The 18,062-nt window shown below is 41.8% G+C and overlaps 1 protein-coding gene across 1 annotated transcript; it reads right to left on the bottom strand.

The window, feature by feature from the left end:
• Positions 1-24: 24 nt before the first annotated feature.
• On the bottom strand, positions 25-18,002 carry RBP3 (retinol binding protein 3). Its single transcript, XM_040607418.1, has 4 exons — positions 14,850-18,002; positions 7,119-7,309; positions 3,551-3,693; positions 25-1,700 (listed from the first exon to the last, which is right to left on the bottom strand). The coding sequence occupies exons 1-4, from the start codon at positions 17,895-17,897 to the stop codon at positions 1,375-1,377; spliced, it is 3,708 nt and encodes a 1,235-aa protein (XP_040463352.1). The 5' UTR covers positions 17,898-18,002; the 3' UTR covers positions 25-1,374.
• Positions 18,003-18,062: the final 60 nt, after the last annotated feature.

Here is an 18,062-nt window from a genome sequence, read left to right as displayed (position 1 = left end):
ATTCATTGACTACTCCAGTCTTTTCCATATTATGAATCTTTAATATTCTTCAAACATATATCACTTTACACAAAATTCCATATGAGTTAATTCATTGAGTTTAATTAATTTAAATATTTTTCACAACACTGAAAAGTTCAACAGCTAGTTAATGCACAAATATCAGAACATGAAAATGACTCAGAAGCATCCAAGTTAGTGATCACACTGAGTGTAGTTGGTAAGACAAACAAATAGTAAAAAAGATGGAAAGTCTATCTGGTTGGTAAAATCATTTTCCTGTAAATACTGAAAGAGATTCTCTGCAGTCAGGTGTTTAAACATGATTCATTAAACAAAATGGCAGTAACTTACAAATGAGCAAGCGAACAGCAATGTGTAACTACTACAGACTAAATGTCAGGGGACCATTTTCCTAACTTAATTACCTTACAGCTGCATTTTGTAGAGATGAGAATTTTTGAGATCTAGATTACAGTTATATGTATTTCTAAATAATGACAAAGACAGACGGTTAGATAAGAACTGTAAAAAAGGAATGTTGTGCATTGATTAAGCTCGCACCAATAACTGTTAGTTGCCCTGGAATACACTATTACTTAATACTTAGCTTGTTAGCAGGGTGTAAAGGATATTTCTCTGCTTTCTTTTTGTCTTTGGGGCAGGACACACAGAAATCTGTTTTTAGCCTTAAGTAAAAACATATGATTCTTTTCCCTGAGTCTGTTATCTAAGCAATGGGTGAAAGAGTCAATGTACTACTGCCTTTCTCCTGCTCATTCCCACTCCCTTTGCCAGATACTAGGGGAGAAGCAGGCATGTACCTAAGAAATACCAGGAGTCTGGTCAGCCCCGACAGACTAGGAATGGTTATTTTTGGTACTTCTAAATGATGAAATGGGGACGAGGCTTAATTAAGCTCTTGCAGTTTGGAAAACACACTCTCAACTACTGTTAATTCTTCTTTAAGATGTATAAATATGAATGTACACAATTTCCAAAAGAACAGAAGTGCCTTTTCTATCTTTGCATAAATGTTTTGAGGTGACTTCCATGCCTTCAACACTGACAGCTTTTCTAAGTGATTTTCTAAGGGACTGAAGGAAATCTGTGATTTAAGTGAGCTAAATCTTAAAAATAGACACTGCAACAACTAACATTTACCGAAGAGGAATCCAGAAGCCCCAGAATTATACAAGTATCTCAACCATGTCCAGAAAGAGCTGGGTTCCACAGAACAGGGTAAAAAAGTCGTCATGAGGAACAAATCACTGACCGTAGAGACTGAAATTACATTCCCACTCCTTTCTAGGGTTTACATTTGGGGAGGTAGCTTGCTTTCCCTAAGAACTAGGGGCATGTTCCCTCACTGGGCTATCTAGAGCTGTGCAGGTGAGCACTGAGCATCTCCTTTGCTTTGATGAGTGCAGTTTCAGCTGGTGTTTCCATGTGAGGAGGCACCCCTTTCCCTTCCCAAGCAGTGCTCTCTTGGGTAACTGATCTGGAGGTGGGGATGATGATGTAGAAGTTGGTATCATCTACTTGATACGTCTGCGGGGAATGGCACCCACCACTGGTCTGTTCTCCAATGATGAGAGCTCTGCCCAGCCTCTTCATTATGTATACAAACTCCTCAGCAGCCCCAGCTGTCACAGCACTGGTAAGGATTATTAGCCCCTTCTGAGAGCCATACCTCTCCCCTGTGGGATAGCACAAAAAAGTCAGAAATTAATCCATTTTCAGATATTTGTTTGCATAATGGAGCAAGAGGGGCCAAGTTACAACACACTTCATTTCCTACCTGCTATTAACAATTAAATAAGTTTGGAAATATACTTTGTACCTATGATGGTATTAAAGCACTTTTTACACTAGCCCAGCCTCTATACTGTAAGAAAGACTATCGCTCTACATGGTACTCTTGTGCCATCAATTCCTGGTTATAAGCTCCAGCAGCTGGGAGGCCAGCTCATGGTTACTACTGCTGGCTCTTTGTGTCTTTGACTTTTACAGGAGCTCTAGATCCCTCAGACAAGTGGGAAAGGCAGGTGAAGAAAGTAACATTTTCCACTGCTCCGGCAGGAATACTCAAAGCTCAGCCAGCATCATCTTCAGTTTCACTCTCATCCCTGCTCTAGGAATATGGGTGTCATAGAGCTTGGCCTGCAAACTATGCAGGCAACGTTTTATGAAATTACAATTATAGTGGTTTCCCACAGGCTTTTTATAGTCTATAAATGGAAGCTGTTGCAGGGCCTTTGTCCTAAACCCTTCAACAAATACCCCTTTATTATTAGGATCGAGCCAAGTTATCTCATTTTCTTACATAAACCAGCTGACAGGAGTAGAGGTTTTTTGCACCTTATTTTCAATATGTCTGAATATGCTAGATACTTTTTGAGTGCTTAGTTCCTTTGAAAAACTGATCAGTGTGTCATAGCTGAGACCTGATAACTTGAAAACTAAATTGCTCTAAAAATGTCATTCTTAAAGTAAGTTACAGTATGACATATAATTCTCATACTAATCTGTAAGAGAGGGGCCAATAGCATGGTAATTAATTTCCACACCATCTTTGCTCTTCTCATTTCACTATACATGTAATATCCATTAGAAGACCCTTTTCACAGTATATATATATAATACAGGACCAGATCCAGCTGCTTTGAAGTTAATATGAGTCTGCCTGTTCTTTTTGACGGGAACTGGAATGTGTCCATAGTAATCATATCCTTAGCACCTCCCACCTCTGAATGCCTGGGAAAATAGATGGACCCTGCAGCCCGTGACAAAGTTTAACCATTTCAGCATGATCCAAGCCAATAATTGCAGACAGCATTGTGACACCTTTTTTGGTACTGTCTTAGCTTTAAAGGGGAAAAAAATAAAACCAATGTTTAAAGCTCTTTAGCACTCTAACTGCACTTTATGAGCACTGGAGAGCTCTGTTCCTGCATGTTGCAGCACCCTTTCAACTTTCACAAACAGTGGGGCAGGGTTGTGTGTGCGCGCGTGTGTGATACATTGCCAGATGTTCCAAACTGACTCAAATGTGCAAAATTCAGTGCTTTTCTTTCTCTCTTGCATTATCTGGATAAACTGGGCCATTGTGAGTATTTCCATCTACTGAAATAGTGGATTACACAGGTAGAAGGTGAGGAGCTGCATATAAAACTATGTGTGAGTATTGGAAGAGATATTACTAGAAGTCTAGGCAGCACAGGATTTATTTTTAATTTTGGCAACTTTTAAAAGCAACAAGTCACAACTGTTGTACACAGTATTCAGCTAAACTTCTGGGGACCAGTTTACAAACCGCCATGCTTAACATACACCATTCCTAGGAGCGATGAACTATTATTTATAAATGGCATTGAGGGACATGGCTGAAACTAATTTTCTTTTTTTTTAAACATTCTCTGCCCAGCTTGAGCTAATCATGGCAGATGCTTTCAGCAAATGAGTTATCGTGTCTAATGGCTCACTTTAAAATACACAAGGAGGGACATCTGAAATGAAAAGCTATGCTAAAAAGAAATTGTCACATTACCTTTGACCTGTGGCTGGGTCCATATTTCCTTTACTGAGTCACTGGGCCTGTCATAAACTTTGTCCAAGAGAATTTGGCGTCCTTCATCAAAGAAGTATGAGCATAGAATTGCTATGGAAGTGGTGGAGCCTCCAATATTGTACCTTTTCAAAACCAAAAAATATTAAGGAAGCAGTTGAAAATTTGTGGCAGACAGTAAATCTCCCTTCCAAGTATTGTTCCTTAACATCAGTACTGAAAGAACTTATGGCGACATTTTGATACATTTACATTCATTCTCCTCTATCAGCATTTGCATATTCATCATAGAAACAAAATCCTGTCTAAGAGTTTTGGACTGTTATTGCCCACAAATGACTTCAAAAGCAAACATAAAACTGAATTGTCTATTTTTTATTCAATCTGGAAAAAATTCAGCAAGCAAGCAAAGACTCTTCATCTGAAAAGAAACATCAGATCCTTGTTATTATTCTACTCTGAATAACCCATGCTGTTACTGACATAGGCAGCATAAGTAAATACCTAAAACCTTATATATATGTAGATGTTTGTAAAGTTGTTGTGTTCTTATTTCCTGCTGCACACAATGAGAATACTTGGTGTTTGGCACTTTATAAGATCAGTTCATTCCTTTTGGTCCCTAAAGATTGCTTTAGCTGTGTCATTTAGGACAGCCACGTTTAAAAACATCATTTGTAGCTTAACTTCATACCAGTCTCTGAAGATTAAATTCACTGAAGAACCTAAGCATCATTGGAGAACCCCTGCTATGAATACACACAATGGAATACCAAATCATTTTTTGTCTATCACTTTTCACTAATACTAGAGCACATACAGCACTGGAAATGTTTGTACTTTGCTCACTAGTAGGAGATAGATACAGTGCTTTCCTGCAGCTGATGTTAGGAATGCCTGGCACAGACATTCCAGCAAAAACCTGCTAGAAAACGAGTTTTGCTCAGTCCAGTCCGTAAGTTTTTACTTCCAGAAATGGAGTATGTAGTCCAGGAGGTCTCTGTGCCAAAGAGTGAAGCTACCTGTTTATGCTGCAGCATTTGGGAGCTGTATGCTGGATTCACACTCTTGACTGGTGAGAACTGAAATAAGCCTTTTCAGTGTGTCCCAGATAACGCTGTGCTGCCAGGAGCTCCTGCTGCTGCTGCGCAGCCCAGGAGGCAGCTAGACCCAGCAGAGCCCAGTTTCCTGCAGCTGCCATCATGGCTGAAGTGAGTGGCAAGCAGGCAGCTAAAGCAATGCTGGAGAGCTCTTCCTGGGACTCGGGCAGATAGTGAACCTGCGGAAACTTTGGTCAGTAATGACTGAGAAGTTGTTAAAATTTTAGCTTAACTTTTGGACGCAAGTCCTTCCTTCATTACAGACTTCTTGTGTGACATTGGGGAGGCTGTTTAGTTTATAAGAATCTCTTCTCAGTGCTGTGAAGGTTAAAAATACGAAGTTTGTGAGTGGCACAGCTGTTCCACAAAGGCGAGAGACATTATGCCTTATGGTTAATTCCATGCAAAATCGAAATTATCAAAATATGAAATGTATGAGTGACCCAGCTGTGTTCCAGGGAGGATAAGTTGTAAGATGAGAAACATTATTCATTGTAGTTAATCCCATGCAAAATTGAAATTATCAGCCTTGCCTTAAAATCTTAAGATTGGTTTAGGGAGAATTTCAAAAGTTAAAATGTTTGGAGTTATCTTCTATATGCCTTCACAGACTGGGTCTTTTGTGTGCACTGAAAAGGCTGGAAATACATTAAATAAAAACAAACCAAAGCAACCCAAGAAAAAACCCCAAGACCATCTGCTACCTGGGGCATGACTTCACCTTTGTTGTTTTATTGCTCCTGGCCCTGATATAAGTGTCTTGGGTTTCAGCTGGGAGAGAGTTAATTTTCTTCTTAGTAGCTGGTGCAGTGCTGTGTTTTGGATTTGGTGCGAGAATAATGTTGATAACAGATGTTTTTAGCTGTTGCTGGGAAATGTTTATACTATGTCAAGGACTTTTCAGTTTCTCAGGCCCTGCCAGTGAGAAGGCTGGAGGGGCACAAGAAACTGGGAGGGGACACAGCCAGGACAGCTGAACCAAACTAGCCAAAGGGGTATTCCATACCACAGAACATCACACTCTGTATATAAACTGGGAGGAGTTGGTTGTGGCCTGATGATAGCTGCTTGGGGACTGGCTGGGCATTGGTCAGCAGGTGGTGAGCAATTCTATTGTGCATCACTTTTTTTTTTTCTCCCTTCCCTTTGGATTTTATTCCTCTCCTCCCTCATTTTCATTAAAATTGTTGTCATTATAATTCTTATTATTGTTTTGGGGTTTTACCCTCCTATTTTATTTTACTTTAAATATTAAATTGTTCTTGTCTCAACCCTTGAGTTTTACATTTCTTTCTGATTCTCCTCCCCACCCCTCTGTGTGGTGGTAGGGAAGTAAGTGAGTAGTACTTAGCTTCTGGCTGGGGTTAAACCATGACATACAAGTTTTAGGTTGGGAGAAAACCGGGGCAAGAAAGAAGAAAGTCCCAGTCCTGTCTCAAGTCTATTGGAGGATGGTGGTGCCTTTGCTGAATTTTAATGCAGTCATAGGTGTGTTTTGTTGGTTGCTGCCCTGCCCCCTCTGGGCTCACATAGTGAGATCTCTGCTCTCATCACCATGCACTTTTCCTGCACGTGCTCTAAATCCTAGAAGAAGATTAATTTACCAAATATTGAGACACCCATGACGGCAATGAACATAAATGGTTCTAGCATTAAACCCGAGTTCTTACAAAGGCCTTCTTTTCTTTAGTTTATATTTGTAATTCTGGGCTTACAAACATTAGCTCTGGACCAAGACAAGGGAACAACTGAGTTACCTAAATATTGTACGGGAAAATTTTTTGATATTCATCTGCTTTGATAGCTGGTGACAAATGGATACCATCTTCTGACTCATAAGATTTGGAGCATTGTTGACACACTGGAGTGTACAACAGAATCCTAAGTTGAGAGCAGGCATATGATGCTGTAGCCTGTTGCTGCAGGGTTTAGGAGTGCTATGGTATCGTTAAGCCACCTTTGTGCTCTGTGCACAAGGGTTATTCTGTAAAGGGCTGATTGCCCAGGACAATTTAGTGCTGTAGATATAGCAAAATAGATGTTATAACACAGCTTATGCATGGTCTTGTTTTTTGACTGTTCAATCACTTGACCACTGCCTGCAGTAAAAGATTTAATTAAGCCATATATATATAATTAATACAAGGCACATGCACAGTTAGATTAGAAAGAAATCAGGGGAAGAAAATAAATGTGTCATCCAGGATTGTGTTCTACAAGATATTCCCTAAATTTGCCTATTTATTTCTAAATATCTGAAGTGATGGTACAATTTATCTTGAGATATACTTCTAGACTGTTATTGTTTTCCTTGGCTGTTTTCCTTTTCTCATTTTATCCCAGCAATGTTAGTCTGTAAACAGGACAGTAACCCATGTAAAGCTAATTCACTGTTACAAATAAAACACTGCTTTGAACGAGCTTTGGTTATTTGCCATTCAAAGGTTTACCTCATGTCTATGATTAATGCATCTGTGTGAACAATTTTCTTCCAAACATGCTCTACCAGTAGGTCAGACACCTGGGTTAGAAGTTCACAGTCTCCAAACATATCAAATCTCAGATAGCCGATGTTGTTTCCAAATACATTTGTGTGGAATGAAAATTTAATCAGATCTTCAAATACTTCTGGGGAAGGGATCTGAAAGAGTTTGGAAAAACAAAACAAATCATTTTCTGGCACTGATAGCTTGGCACAAGATTTAAAAAGAATATTTGGGTCAACTTTAGTCCAGGTGGGACATAAGTGAGTAATGTGACCAAGTTTGAAGAACATAATAAATGATATTAAGATTCTTGCATATTAAACATAGATTAACATTGGCTGCTGCACAGTTTGCCCAGTATAGGGCACATCAATAGCACACCCAGAACCTAGATCAGGCACATATTTGTCAAGGCTGTTTATTTTTGAAAAATACAGGAATTTCCTTGGAACAAAGAGGCTGAGAAGGCTACAAGAACTAACCTGCAGCATAGGCAGCTACCCCAGGCCTGCCACCCAGCCCACTTGTTTCCTTTAGCAGCTCTTTCTAAATAAGGCACTTGGGACATTTATAATCTCTTGATTTGCCTCAGCTGACAAAGAGCTTCTGGCTACAGGTGGGATTGCCCCAGCCCCTCTTAATGAGCAAGTCCCTGTGACAGTCAGGAGCCTGATGTGTTGGACATGTGCTAGGATATTCATGAGGTGGATGTGTTAAATCTCTTATTTGGTGACCATGTGCCTGGACTCTCACGTGTTAGGCTGTGATTAATTTAATTTTGTTTAGTTTTTGTTATTAAACAGCAGGCATTTTTTAAATAGCAACGTGTAGCCAACTAATAAAATTACCCTAGTAACCCCTATGCGCATTGAGACATAATGTGCTTTTATTGCCAAACTTCTGTCTTGCATGCATGTACCTGAAAACAAAAGACTCTCCTTCAGCTTAACGAGATAAGGCTTTGGGATGTATATGACTTATGTGACCTTCAGCAATTTGGCTTTTTCTCCTCAGGGTTGCTGTGAAAATGTATTATATTTGCTTTTTAATCAGTTGTCCTCTGCCATAGCTCAGCCCCAGACAATACATACTTTTACACCTAAAAGAACAAGGAATCAGCAGTGAACCATGTTCTAAAGGGTGCTCTCCCAGCCTGCAACATGCCACAGAATTTGGGAGGCATTTGGGCTCTCTGCAACTGTAGAGGAGTCAGGCAGCCTCCTGCCCTACATGTGCTCTGGTCTGGGGTTGTGCTCCCGCCAAAAGTAGGTCTGCCACAGCAGAAAGAGTTTCCAAAGGTGTGTGAATGTCGCTGTACTTGACAAAGCTCAAGCACTTTACATTTACCTGGGGGAAAATTTCCCACCACATCACACTTCTGGCTGCCCTGGGTTACTTTATCATTCAGTGCCTTCTGTATGTCAAAGCTGCCAAAATTTCAAACATTAATTCAAAAGCCCTGTTTGCCAGTAGTTGTTGACCTGATGGTAAAAGCCAACCCTGCTGAGTCTTTTTCTGTACCCTTCTTTCTCACTGTACCTTGTGAAAATAGCCATCATATCTGGACTGTAAATGTATCAGTCCAGCACTACTGAGTTTGTCATTTCCAATCCACTTCCCAGTGACAGCAATGCTACTTGATCTGCCCACTGTAGTTTGATTAACAAATCACAGTTTTGAAGAATATATCCAACATGCATTGCACTGTTCTGACAGAGCTTGTATCTAGTTCAGAGGTACTGGTCCCCCCAGGAGAAAAAAAGTCATCACTCATTGGTAACATCTAGAAATAAAATTGATGTATTAGTCTCAGCCACTTACTAATGATATTTTAACTGAACACGCAGATTTCTTAGCTCTTTTTTCCAACAATAATTGCTAGACGCATACACATAAGCATATTGATTCAGAATAACCTCCCTGTCTATATCTGGTAATTTTTCTTTCTACTTGTTCTTTTACTGTGCTGCATCACATCTTCATTTGCTGAGGACTTCAGTACTTGCTAACAGTGTTGCTAACTTTTGGAAATTCATTATAGATTTCAAGGTGGGCAGGTTGCTTTTAAAGCCTCAGGTCTCATGGGGTAAAATGAATACGTAAGGATCTCAAAGAAACTCTTCATCTTCATGGCTGCAGGAAAAGGTATGAAAACATATCCATTCTAAAGGCTCTAAGACCAGAAGTCAGATGAAAGGCACTCAGAAGGTATTTTTTTGTGGGGAGTGGGAAGCCTCCTAGTTTATAAGCAAAAGAGGGGAGGAAGCTAGGACTGACAGTAGAGCTACTATCCTGGAAAACTGCAGCTGCATGACACTGACACGTGGGCCATGTGCTGCTGGTACCTAAGGAAGTAAGTGTAGCTTCAGAAAGCAACAGTGTGCTCTACTTTGAAAAGCAGCGTTCTGTTTGCAGGCCAAGGACAAGCTGGGACAGGATGCAGCTGAAAGTAAGATCAGTCAGGCGTTATTTACATACAAATAACTTGATGTTAAATATAAACCCTCAGGTGCCTTAGTAATGTGGCTAAACTAAAGGACCTCCAAGCTAACACCGCTTAAGCCAAGGAAGAATAGTTTTTCATTAGCTACATAGGGTCTCCAGCCCTATTCTGCAGTCTTCTTCTACAGGTGAGTGGTCTAACTGGAACAAGTGATGTGACACAAAATCACATCCTAAAGGACCTAGAATGCTGCCCTAGGATCATGCATGGAGTTTCATTCCTGGTTCTGCTACCGACACATACCCCAACCATGGGCAAACTACTTTTCCAGCTGTGCCTCTCTTGCCTTCTTTTCTCCCCTTTTACCTCTCCCCTAAGTTGTTTTGTCTATTTAGATGGAAACTATTTTCATAGCTGATTTTGTGCTGACCATTGAAATGTAACCCTGATTTCCATTAAGGCCGCTAAAGCTGTCAACTGCCAACTGTTAAAATATTATCAGCTAATACCCTTGTATCATTGCAAATCCTGAGACGGGTTAAAGAACCATGAGATCTTGGGGGCTGGGTGGCGGGGTTGTGCCTTTCTTTCTTAGAATATCGTTTGGGTTCCTTGTGTACCCTCACAGGTGGGAATGGAACTGTCCATGCTAGTAGGTCCCCCGGCTCAAGGACTGAGCAGTATCTATATCCCTGACAGCCCATTCTCACTTGCTCTCAAAATCATCCATATCACTGGGTGATTTCCAGGCAATCCAGTCTAGTACGTCACTAGCCTTACTATTACAAAGATGTTTTTAACATCCAGTGTAAACAGTCTAAGTTCACTACTTTCTACAGTTTAAGTGCATTACTTCTTGGCCTGTTTACCATGTACAAGGGAACAGATTATTCTCTTTGTGTTTGAAAGAGCCTTTTACGTATCTGAAGACTGTTTTCATGTCTCCTCAGTTTTCTTCTCTCTGGAATAAACAACTCAAATCTTTTAAACCTTTTCAAGATGACTCTTCAATCTTCACTTTATTCCTGCTCCTCTTTTCTGCTGTCTCCCCACTTGAGCCGTATCTTTCCAGAAAAGCATTGCCCAAGAATGTGCATAGTATACTCTAGCTGAATTTTCTTTCGAGCTGAATGTAGCAGAAGAATTCACATATCTTACTAATTATATTCCTCCTTATCCATTCCAGTTTGATGATTGTTACATTTTACTGCAACAACCTGACTCTATCGACTTGCGTTCAGCTTATAAACTGAAGAACGCATATACTTTTGTACAGGACTCCCTCTAAACAAGCTATTTTCCTCCAAGAGTTGTGCAGTCTATTACTATCACCGTAGAAACTGTGTAAGAATCCTGCATGTGTTCTTATTTAACCTCAGTTTTCCAGAACTGTAGCTTTGAATTCTAATCCTGCCCTCCATTGCACCAAGACAGCCAGGATGGGGGTGTTACCACAAGCAAAAGCTGAAATCCTCTGGGACAGTGCTCTGGAAAGGATTAAAAGAAGTTACTTAAGGCTCTCAGGCCCCAATGCGGGAGTGCAGGGCAGAGGGAGAAGCTGTACTTTCACTCTGCAAAGGGGGCACTGCACAGCAGTGTGTAAGCCTGCTCTGACAATACACAGCTTGTAACATACTCATTGCCAGCCAGTGAGAAGTTATTTTCTAGGCAGTGCCCTGGAAGATTAGATTTAAAAGCAAAATTTGAAACAATGATTCATGGCCAAATTTTGATTTTCATCCAAAACCCACTGAAAATCCTTAAAACTAATGGCCAAATCTACTGGAACATTAATGACAATGGAAAACAATGAGTACAAATGGATCTCTTTGGTGGGATTGCAACTGCAGACATAGCTGCATTGAGCTTGAGTATCAGGATCAGAAGATGAAAGATACTAGAAAAAGAACAAAAGCAAATAACAAAGTGTCACAATTACTTTCTGTGCCAAATACAAGAAGTAAGCATGAGTTGCAAAAGGTGAAATTTCAATGAGGGTTGAAAAGAAGATTTTTTTGGGCTTGCATAAACTTGAATAGTTTCACTGACTTTACTGTGGTTATGTTGATATAAATCAGCATCATATGGGCCCACAACATTTTTTCCCATCTGTTAGTAATAGCATTTATGTTATTATTAAAATGTTAGTGTAGCAATTTAATTATGTATCTTGACACTTGGAGGCTCAGCATTTTGATTTCACTCATTAATGAAGGGACATAAGCAAACTATACTCTTTTCTCATGAAACATCTGTGACTATTGCCTCCTTCAGCAAGTACAATACTCTGTTATAGATACATATTATTTATCTGGGAAAAGGAGGACTTCAAATGCAGGAATAATTTATATTTATAAAGGATTCCTTGTTGTCTTTTACTCTGATCACCATTTAAAGCTGCTTATCTAAAACATTAATACAAAAATTCTCTTAGGTGTGAAGACTGCATTAAAAATATTTGGGCATTACCAAGGAGCCAAAAGAGTCACTCAGGGAGACTCTTGTCACTTAAAATTGATGTAATACATTTGCCAAATTCAGGCAGCAGTTCTTCTATAGGTTGTCTACAATACTGAGACGTTTATGAACAAAGAATTTCAGTATGGAAAGGAAAGTATGACTGGAGGGGGAGAGAGGCAAACAGAAGAATGGGAAGTAGGGACTACTGAACTGTGCATCAGCAAGTTCATAGAGCTCTGCCTTATAAGCAAAATGCTATTTTCTGAGTTACAAACAATATATACAACATTTGCCTCTGGGAAGACTGACTTTGCAAAATGGCATTTATGCAGCAGACAATTCCGGCTAGCATTGACCTTGCTGTTGTGATAGAGGAGACATACTCACTATCCTGTATTATGTTCAGCAGCTATTCTAGTGTAGCAGATGCAAAGGTCTACATGCATTTCACTTGTCTGTCTCCTATGTCCCATCCCATCCTTCCTGCAGTTATCCATCATCACTTTCATTTAATTGTGATGGATCTGCTTCACTGTCAAGGTCATTATCAGAATGATTATCCCACTGACAAGGGAAAAGGTGGCTTGGAAGGTAGTACAAGAGAAAAACTAGCCTTCAGGTTTTTGAGGAATAAAGGGGATACAGATTAAAAGAGCCACTATGTCCATGTATAAGGCTGTCAAAAAATTTTTTTAAATTACAAATGCAATTAGTGCCACCATGTAAGCTTCACTGTAATCTTAAGGCATTTGTTCTCTGGGATACCGGAATTCCTGAAATGTTTCACAGCAAACAGCCCTCTTGGCCCTGCAAAAGCAAGGCAGGAAATTAAGGTACTTTTGCTGCCCAGTGCTCGGTGGAATGGGTGCATTTTATTTTACCTCTATCACAAGAAGAAGCCTTTACTTCAGTGACTTCGGTGTCTTTGTTCACTCACTCTCTTTCACCTTAAAATGTCTTACCACCACTCTCTTATCTCTTTGCCTCCCAATTTCCTCAAGCACTACCGGGGAATGCATATGCCTTTGGAAACCATTTTAGCCCTATAGGGACCTATGCTTCTTCTCTGTTATTTATACATTATTTCCTCTTGAAGAGTCTCACATTTGTCCTGATTTTCATCCACACTGATGGGATTTCTTACTTATGTATGTATCCCCAGCCTCTTCCAAGCATTTTGATTGACAAAGAACTGAAGTAAACAGAGGCATTAATTAGTGTAATGGCATTTCCTCACTAGCTCTATCAGGATCAGAATTTCACGTTGTGTCACAAATAAGATATTTGTCCTGTACGTACTGTTCTCAACATTCAAGTTCTGAATAAAGTAAGTAAGGTTTGAACAAGTAAAAATAGCCGACAATATCTGTTAACAGCCTTCAGTGAAAATAGTGACTAATTTGCAAGATGGGCCAACTTTGTAGAATGAGAAATTATGATGTATCACTACTGATATGTTGATAATAATTTAGCAGGGAGCTCTGTGAAAAACATCTTCAGAATGAAGTTTTCTACACCCAGAAAATGTAGGAGGGAAAGATTGATGGAATAGAAAAATCCTTTAATTAATTATTTCCATTTCAGCTTAGAGGCAAAAATGGGGCAAATATCTCTGGGTTAACAAACTTGAAAAAAATGCCATCCCCTGGCAATGCTTGGACTTTGTCCTTGACCTTAGTGTTGGAGATAATACCACAAAGACCATGCCCGCTTTAAATCATGCATGCCAAAAACTTCAGAAGGTGGAAGCATACAGATTTCCTCCCCCAGGAAACATTTAATAGTTACCTGACACTTAGTATACTCTGGTTCATTGCAAAGGCAAATGCATTCTCTTCAAAAAGTAATTTTATGAGTCCCTGGAGAAAAGACGTCTGATAGCCATGTTAGAGCAGTAGCCAGAAAGGAGCTAACTCCATCCAAGAAAGGGATCAGGTTATGCTAACCCTCCCTTTAATTTGAAGATAGAATTTTAACAAGTGCTCCTGGGAGCTCCCTCCAGCACAACAATGAACAAGAAAGATTGCCAAGGCAGACCAGTGTATAAATATCAGGCTCAGAACAAAGCACAGACTGTTATGCAAACCACACAGCAAGGGCAAAAGTAGATTATTAAAAATCAATTTCTCCCTGGGGTCACCTAACTTCCACCCAGATACTTCTTCCAAAGTATTTCTAGGTCACTGGGAAACTGTCTGATGCTGAGCATGAGACACAATCAGAACAACTTCCCACTGTCGCTCCCAAAGAAGTTGCTTGTTATTCTGGTGTAATAGAAATCAGGTACAGCAATTTTATACAGAAAAATCCATTACAGAGTGTTTGGCTGCATGTTTTCTGGGTGTACACATTTACCCCGGTACAACCAAATCTTTCTTAAATTACAAACTCAGTTCGTAACCAGTAGGTTTCTACATTATATTATTACAGCTTGAAAAGCCATAGCACTAAAAGAGAGGGGATCACAGAGACAATGAGACATCTCCCCTCTGACCACAAAGCCCTACAATATTTGCTTGTGGCACAGAGCAACTGAAAGAGATTCACAGTCTGCAAGTTGTTGCCAAAATGCATACATCTAGAACTACCATGTACTACCACAAGCTACTATCCTGACTTGTCTTAGTGTCAGAAAGAGCTCAGCCTCCAAAACCCACTCAGGCAGTGGCTTTTCCTCTTGGTACAGGTAAATCTGGTGGATTTATGATATGGGCTAGAAACACGATAGAATATCTAACTCAGTGCTCTCACTCTAGCTGGCATCAATGCAGCTGGGTACAAGAGAACTGTACCTGTTTTGGCATGTTCCCTGGGATGCTGTCCTTGGCCTGTTCAGCAATGTAGAGTAATTTGAGGTGCTTGTCATCAGAAAGAGCTTGCAACTTGGCAGTCACCTTCCTGGCTAGCTCCTCTTCTGTATTAATCCTTTTATAATTGTCTTTGTTGAAGCTCTTGGTGAGGTTAGATGCTACAACAGTCCCAATATCCACAAAAGCATAATTATCTGCCACAAGCTTGCTTACAGTTTGCAGTGTCTGTGGCACCTGGGCACGCAGATTAGCAATGTGCTGAGCTACAGCCATGGCTTCACTGGCCTGGATGGTGATGTGTGGTTCCACCCCAGACACACTCCATACTTTGCCAGTGACTGGGCTGAGCACCACTTGACTGGGGATGGAGGCATACAGGGAACTGTTAGCAACACGATAAATGCCAGCTGAGAGGGAACCACCTACTGTGGGCTCACCAATAACTGTGGCCCGGTGTAGATCCTTCATAGAGCGAGTGAAAGCTTCAGCTGCTGAGCCACTCATATGGCTTGTTAGGATGTAGATATCCTTGAGGGAGCCGTACCTCTTGCCGATGACTTGGGGGAGAGTCCACGCCTCTGTGCTGCGGGAGGTGCTACGATCAAAGACAGTGTAGAGGTGTTGCCGAGGCTCAGGCTCAAAGAAGTAGGAACAAAGTATTGGGATGGCAGTGGAGTAACCACCTGTGTTGTACCTCATGTCAATAATCATGGCATCTGTGTCCACCAGCTTGTTCCATACCATCTGCACCAGCTGGGGCCCGATGGCCTTCACTGTTTCTGCCTCAGCCATCATATCAAAGCGAAGGTAGCCCAGGTTGCCTGGCAATACCTCAATTTTGAAGAGTGCCTCAATAATGTAGCTCAGCTCCTTGGGGCTGGGAATCATGTTGGGAAACTGTTCTTCTGGTGTTGGTTCCACATGGCTGTGGAAGACATGAAGCCGATGATCCCCTGAGGCCTCCTGCAAGTCACTGGTAAGCTGGGAAGCCAATGTCTCAAAGTCTACAGCTGATCGATAACCTCCATGGGCCCGTTTGGTGCTGAGCATAGCCCTGGCCTTACCAGCCACTTCTGGGATGGCATAGTGAGCCTCTAGGAGTTGCCCAGTACCCTCCAAAAGTACTCCCATGTTCTTGTGGAAAGCTAGCACCTCTTCAGCCTTCTCCAGTGCATCCTCAGCCAACACTATGGCATCAGGAACAACTCCTCCGCCCATCCAGCTTTCCCCATGGTTGTCAATGAGGGTGATAACAGGAACTGTGATGGTTAGGCCATGGGTTATTCCCTGCCCAGGCTGCAGAAGAGGGTAGGTGCGGCTGTGTAAGAGGCTTCCTGCTGTGATCTCACCGATCACTGTGGCACGGCCCAGGGACTGCATGAGGTAAGCAAACTCCTCAGCAGCTGTAGCAGTGTGGTGACTGGTGAGCAGGTAGATGCCACGCTGAGCCCCGTAGGATTGGCCCAGCAGTTCTGCCTGGCTGTTGTGCTCCTGTGTTTGGTTGGTGCGCCTGTCATATGTTGTGAAGAGATGGACAGGGCCAGCGGCAGGATCCTGGAAATAGGAGAGTAGCACAGGCACAGCAGAGGAGGAAGGGCCCCCAGGGTTGTAACGCAGGTCCATGATCAAGTTCTCTGTATTTTGGAGAGGCTCCCACACTTTGTGGACAATGTAAGGTCCCAGCTTAGCAAGCACAGAGGCATCTGCAAACTCATCGAAGCGCATGTAGCCGACATTGCCTGGCAACACTGACACCTTGAAGACAGTATCCACCAAGGCATGCAGCAGTTGCTCATTGTCAGGTAAATTGGCTGCCACTGCAATTGGCCTCTCAGCAGGGGGGGCAGCAACTTTACCTGGCATCAGGACTTGGACCAATAGGCGGGGGTCTTCAGATAAGGTCTGCATCTCAGTGTTGAGCTTGGTGGCCAGGTCCTCTGCTGACCGCACAGAAGAGAAGTCAGAGGTGATGAGGTGCTGGAGCAGCGCTGGCACTCTCTCCACTAAGCTGTAATAGTCCTTTAATATGTTTGTGAGGTGCCTTAGGGTGTCAGGCACTGCTCTGCGCACTGCCAGGATGTCCAGGGATTTCTGCAAGGCTTGCTCTGCCTCAGTAGACACACATGGCATCACCCCATTCACCTCCCAGCTCTGTCCACCTCCACTCAAGGGGCTCACAGATCGTGATACAGGAACCATCATATAGAAATTGGAAGGGCCAATACGCAGCTTCTGGATGTCCAGTGAGCCCCCAGCTGTCTTCTCCCCAACAGTGATAGCCCTGTTCATGTTCTTGAGGATGTAAGCCACATCTTCAGCCACTCCTGTGGTGTGGCGGCTGATCAAAACAATGACATCCTTATCTTTGCTGTACCTCTCTCCCAACACCTTTGGCAGTGTCCATATCTCTGTGGTGGTGTTGGAAGGTCGATTGTATACAGTCTCAACATGCAGCACCTTGTCCGCTTCATGCAAGTATGAGATGATGAAGGGGAGGCCAGAAATCTGTCCCCCAGTGCTGTGACGAAGATCTATCACGAGAGCAGATGTCTCTGTCAGTGTCTTCCACACCTTGTCCACCAGAAAAGCTCCAACTTTCTGCACAACTTCCTGTCCTATGATATAATCGATCCTTAGGTAGCCAACATTGCCCTCCAGCTTGTCATACATGACCACATGCTCAATAAGACTCAGGAGTTGTTCACGAGTTGGGGAAGCCTCAGCTTTTTCTTTGGGAGCTGCATGCAGTGATGGCTCATACGAGATCACTAGTCTTGGGTCATTCAGAGCACCCTGCACTCCAGCTGTCAAGACACTGGCCAGCATTTTTGGATCTGAGATGTCCAGGATCTCCCCGCTCTTTATCGCTTGTTCAATGGCTTCTTGCATTCCTACTAGGTTTTCAGGATAGCAGTAGTTATCCAGAAGGACTTTAGCCATGTCCAGCACTAGAGCTGGCTGAAAGATTTCCTCAGCAGGTATGCTGCACATGATCAGTGCTGAAAGCAGGAAGAAATGTGTTCTGATCATTTTGTCTTTGTATGGAATAGAAAAGAAGGAAAGAAGTTGGAAGGTCTTATTGATCACGATGAATGCAGCTCTCCGATGACTCTCTGTTTGTGAATCACTCTGAAATCCCTGTGTTGAATCCAGATGCACTGAACAGATAAAAATCTTTTATCTGCATTAAACCTT

Source organism: Falco naumanni, chromosome 9, assembly GCF_017639655.2.
Source record: "Falco naumanni isolate bFalNau1 chromosome 9, bFalNau1.pat, whole genome shotgun sequence".
NCBI classification, from domain to species: Eukaryota; Metazoa; Chordata; class Aves; order Falconiformes; family Falconidae; genus Falco; species Falco naumanni.
Note: the sequence above shows the minus strand (reverse complement) of the source record. Positions and strands in the feature narration are given on the sequence as shown.

What these genes read in the sequence shown, in the direction of transcription:
- RBP3 (XM_040607418.1), bottom strand. Translation starts at nt 17,897, where the DNA reads ATGATCAGAACACATTTCTTCCTGCTTTCAGCACTGATCATGTGCAGC. An exon ending in CAGGGAACATGCCAAAACAG is followed by an intron (nt 7,310 to 14,849) that starts GTACAGTTCTCT and finishes AAACTCTTTCAG; the next exon opens with ATCCCTTCCCCAGAAGTATT. An exon ending in GACCCAGCCACAGGTCAAAG is followed by an intron (nt 1,701 to 3,550) that starts GTAATGTGACAA and finishes GCTATCCCACAG; the next exon opens with GGGAGAGGTATGGCTCTCAG.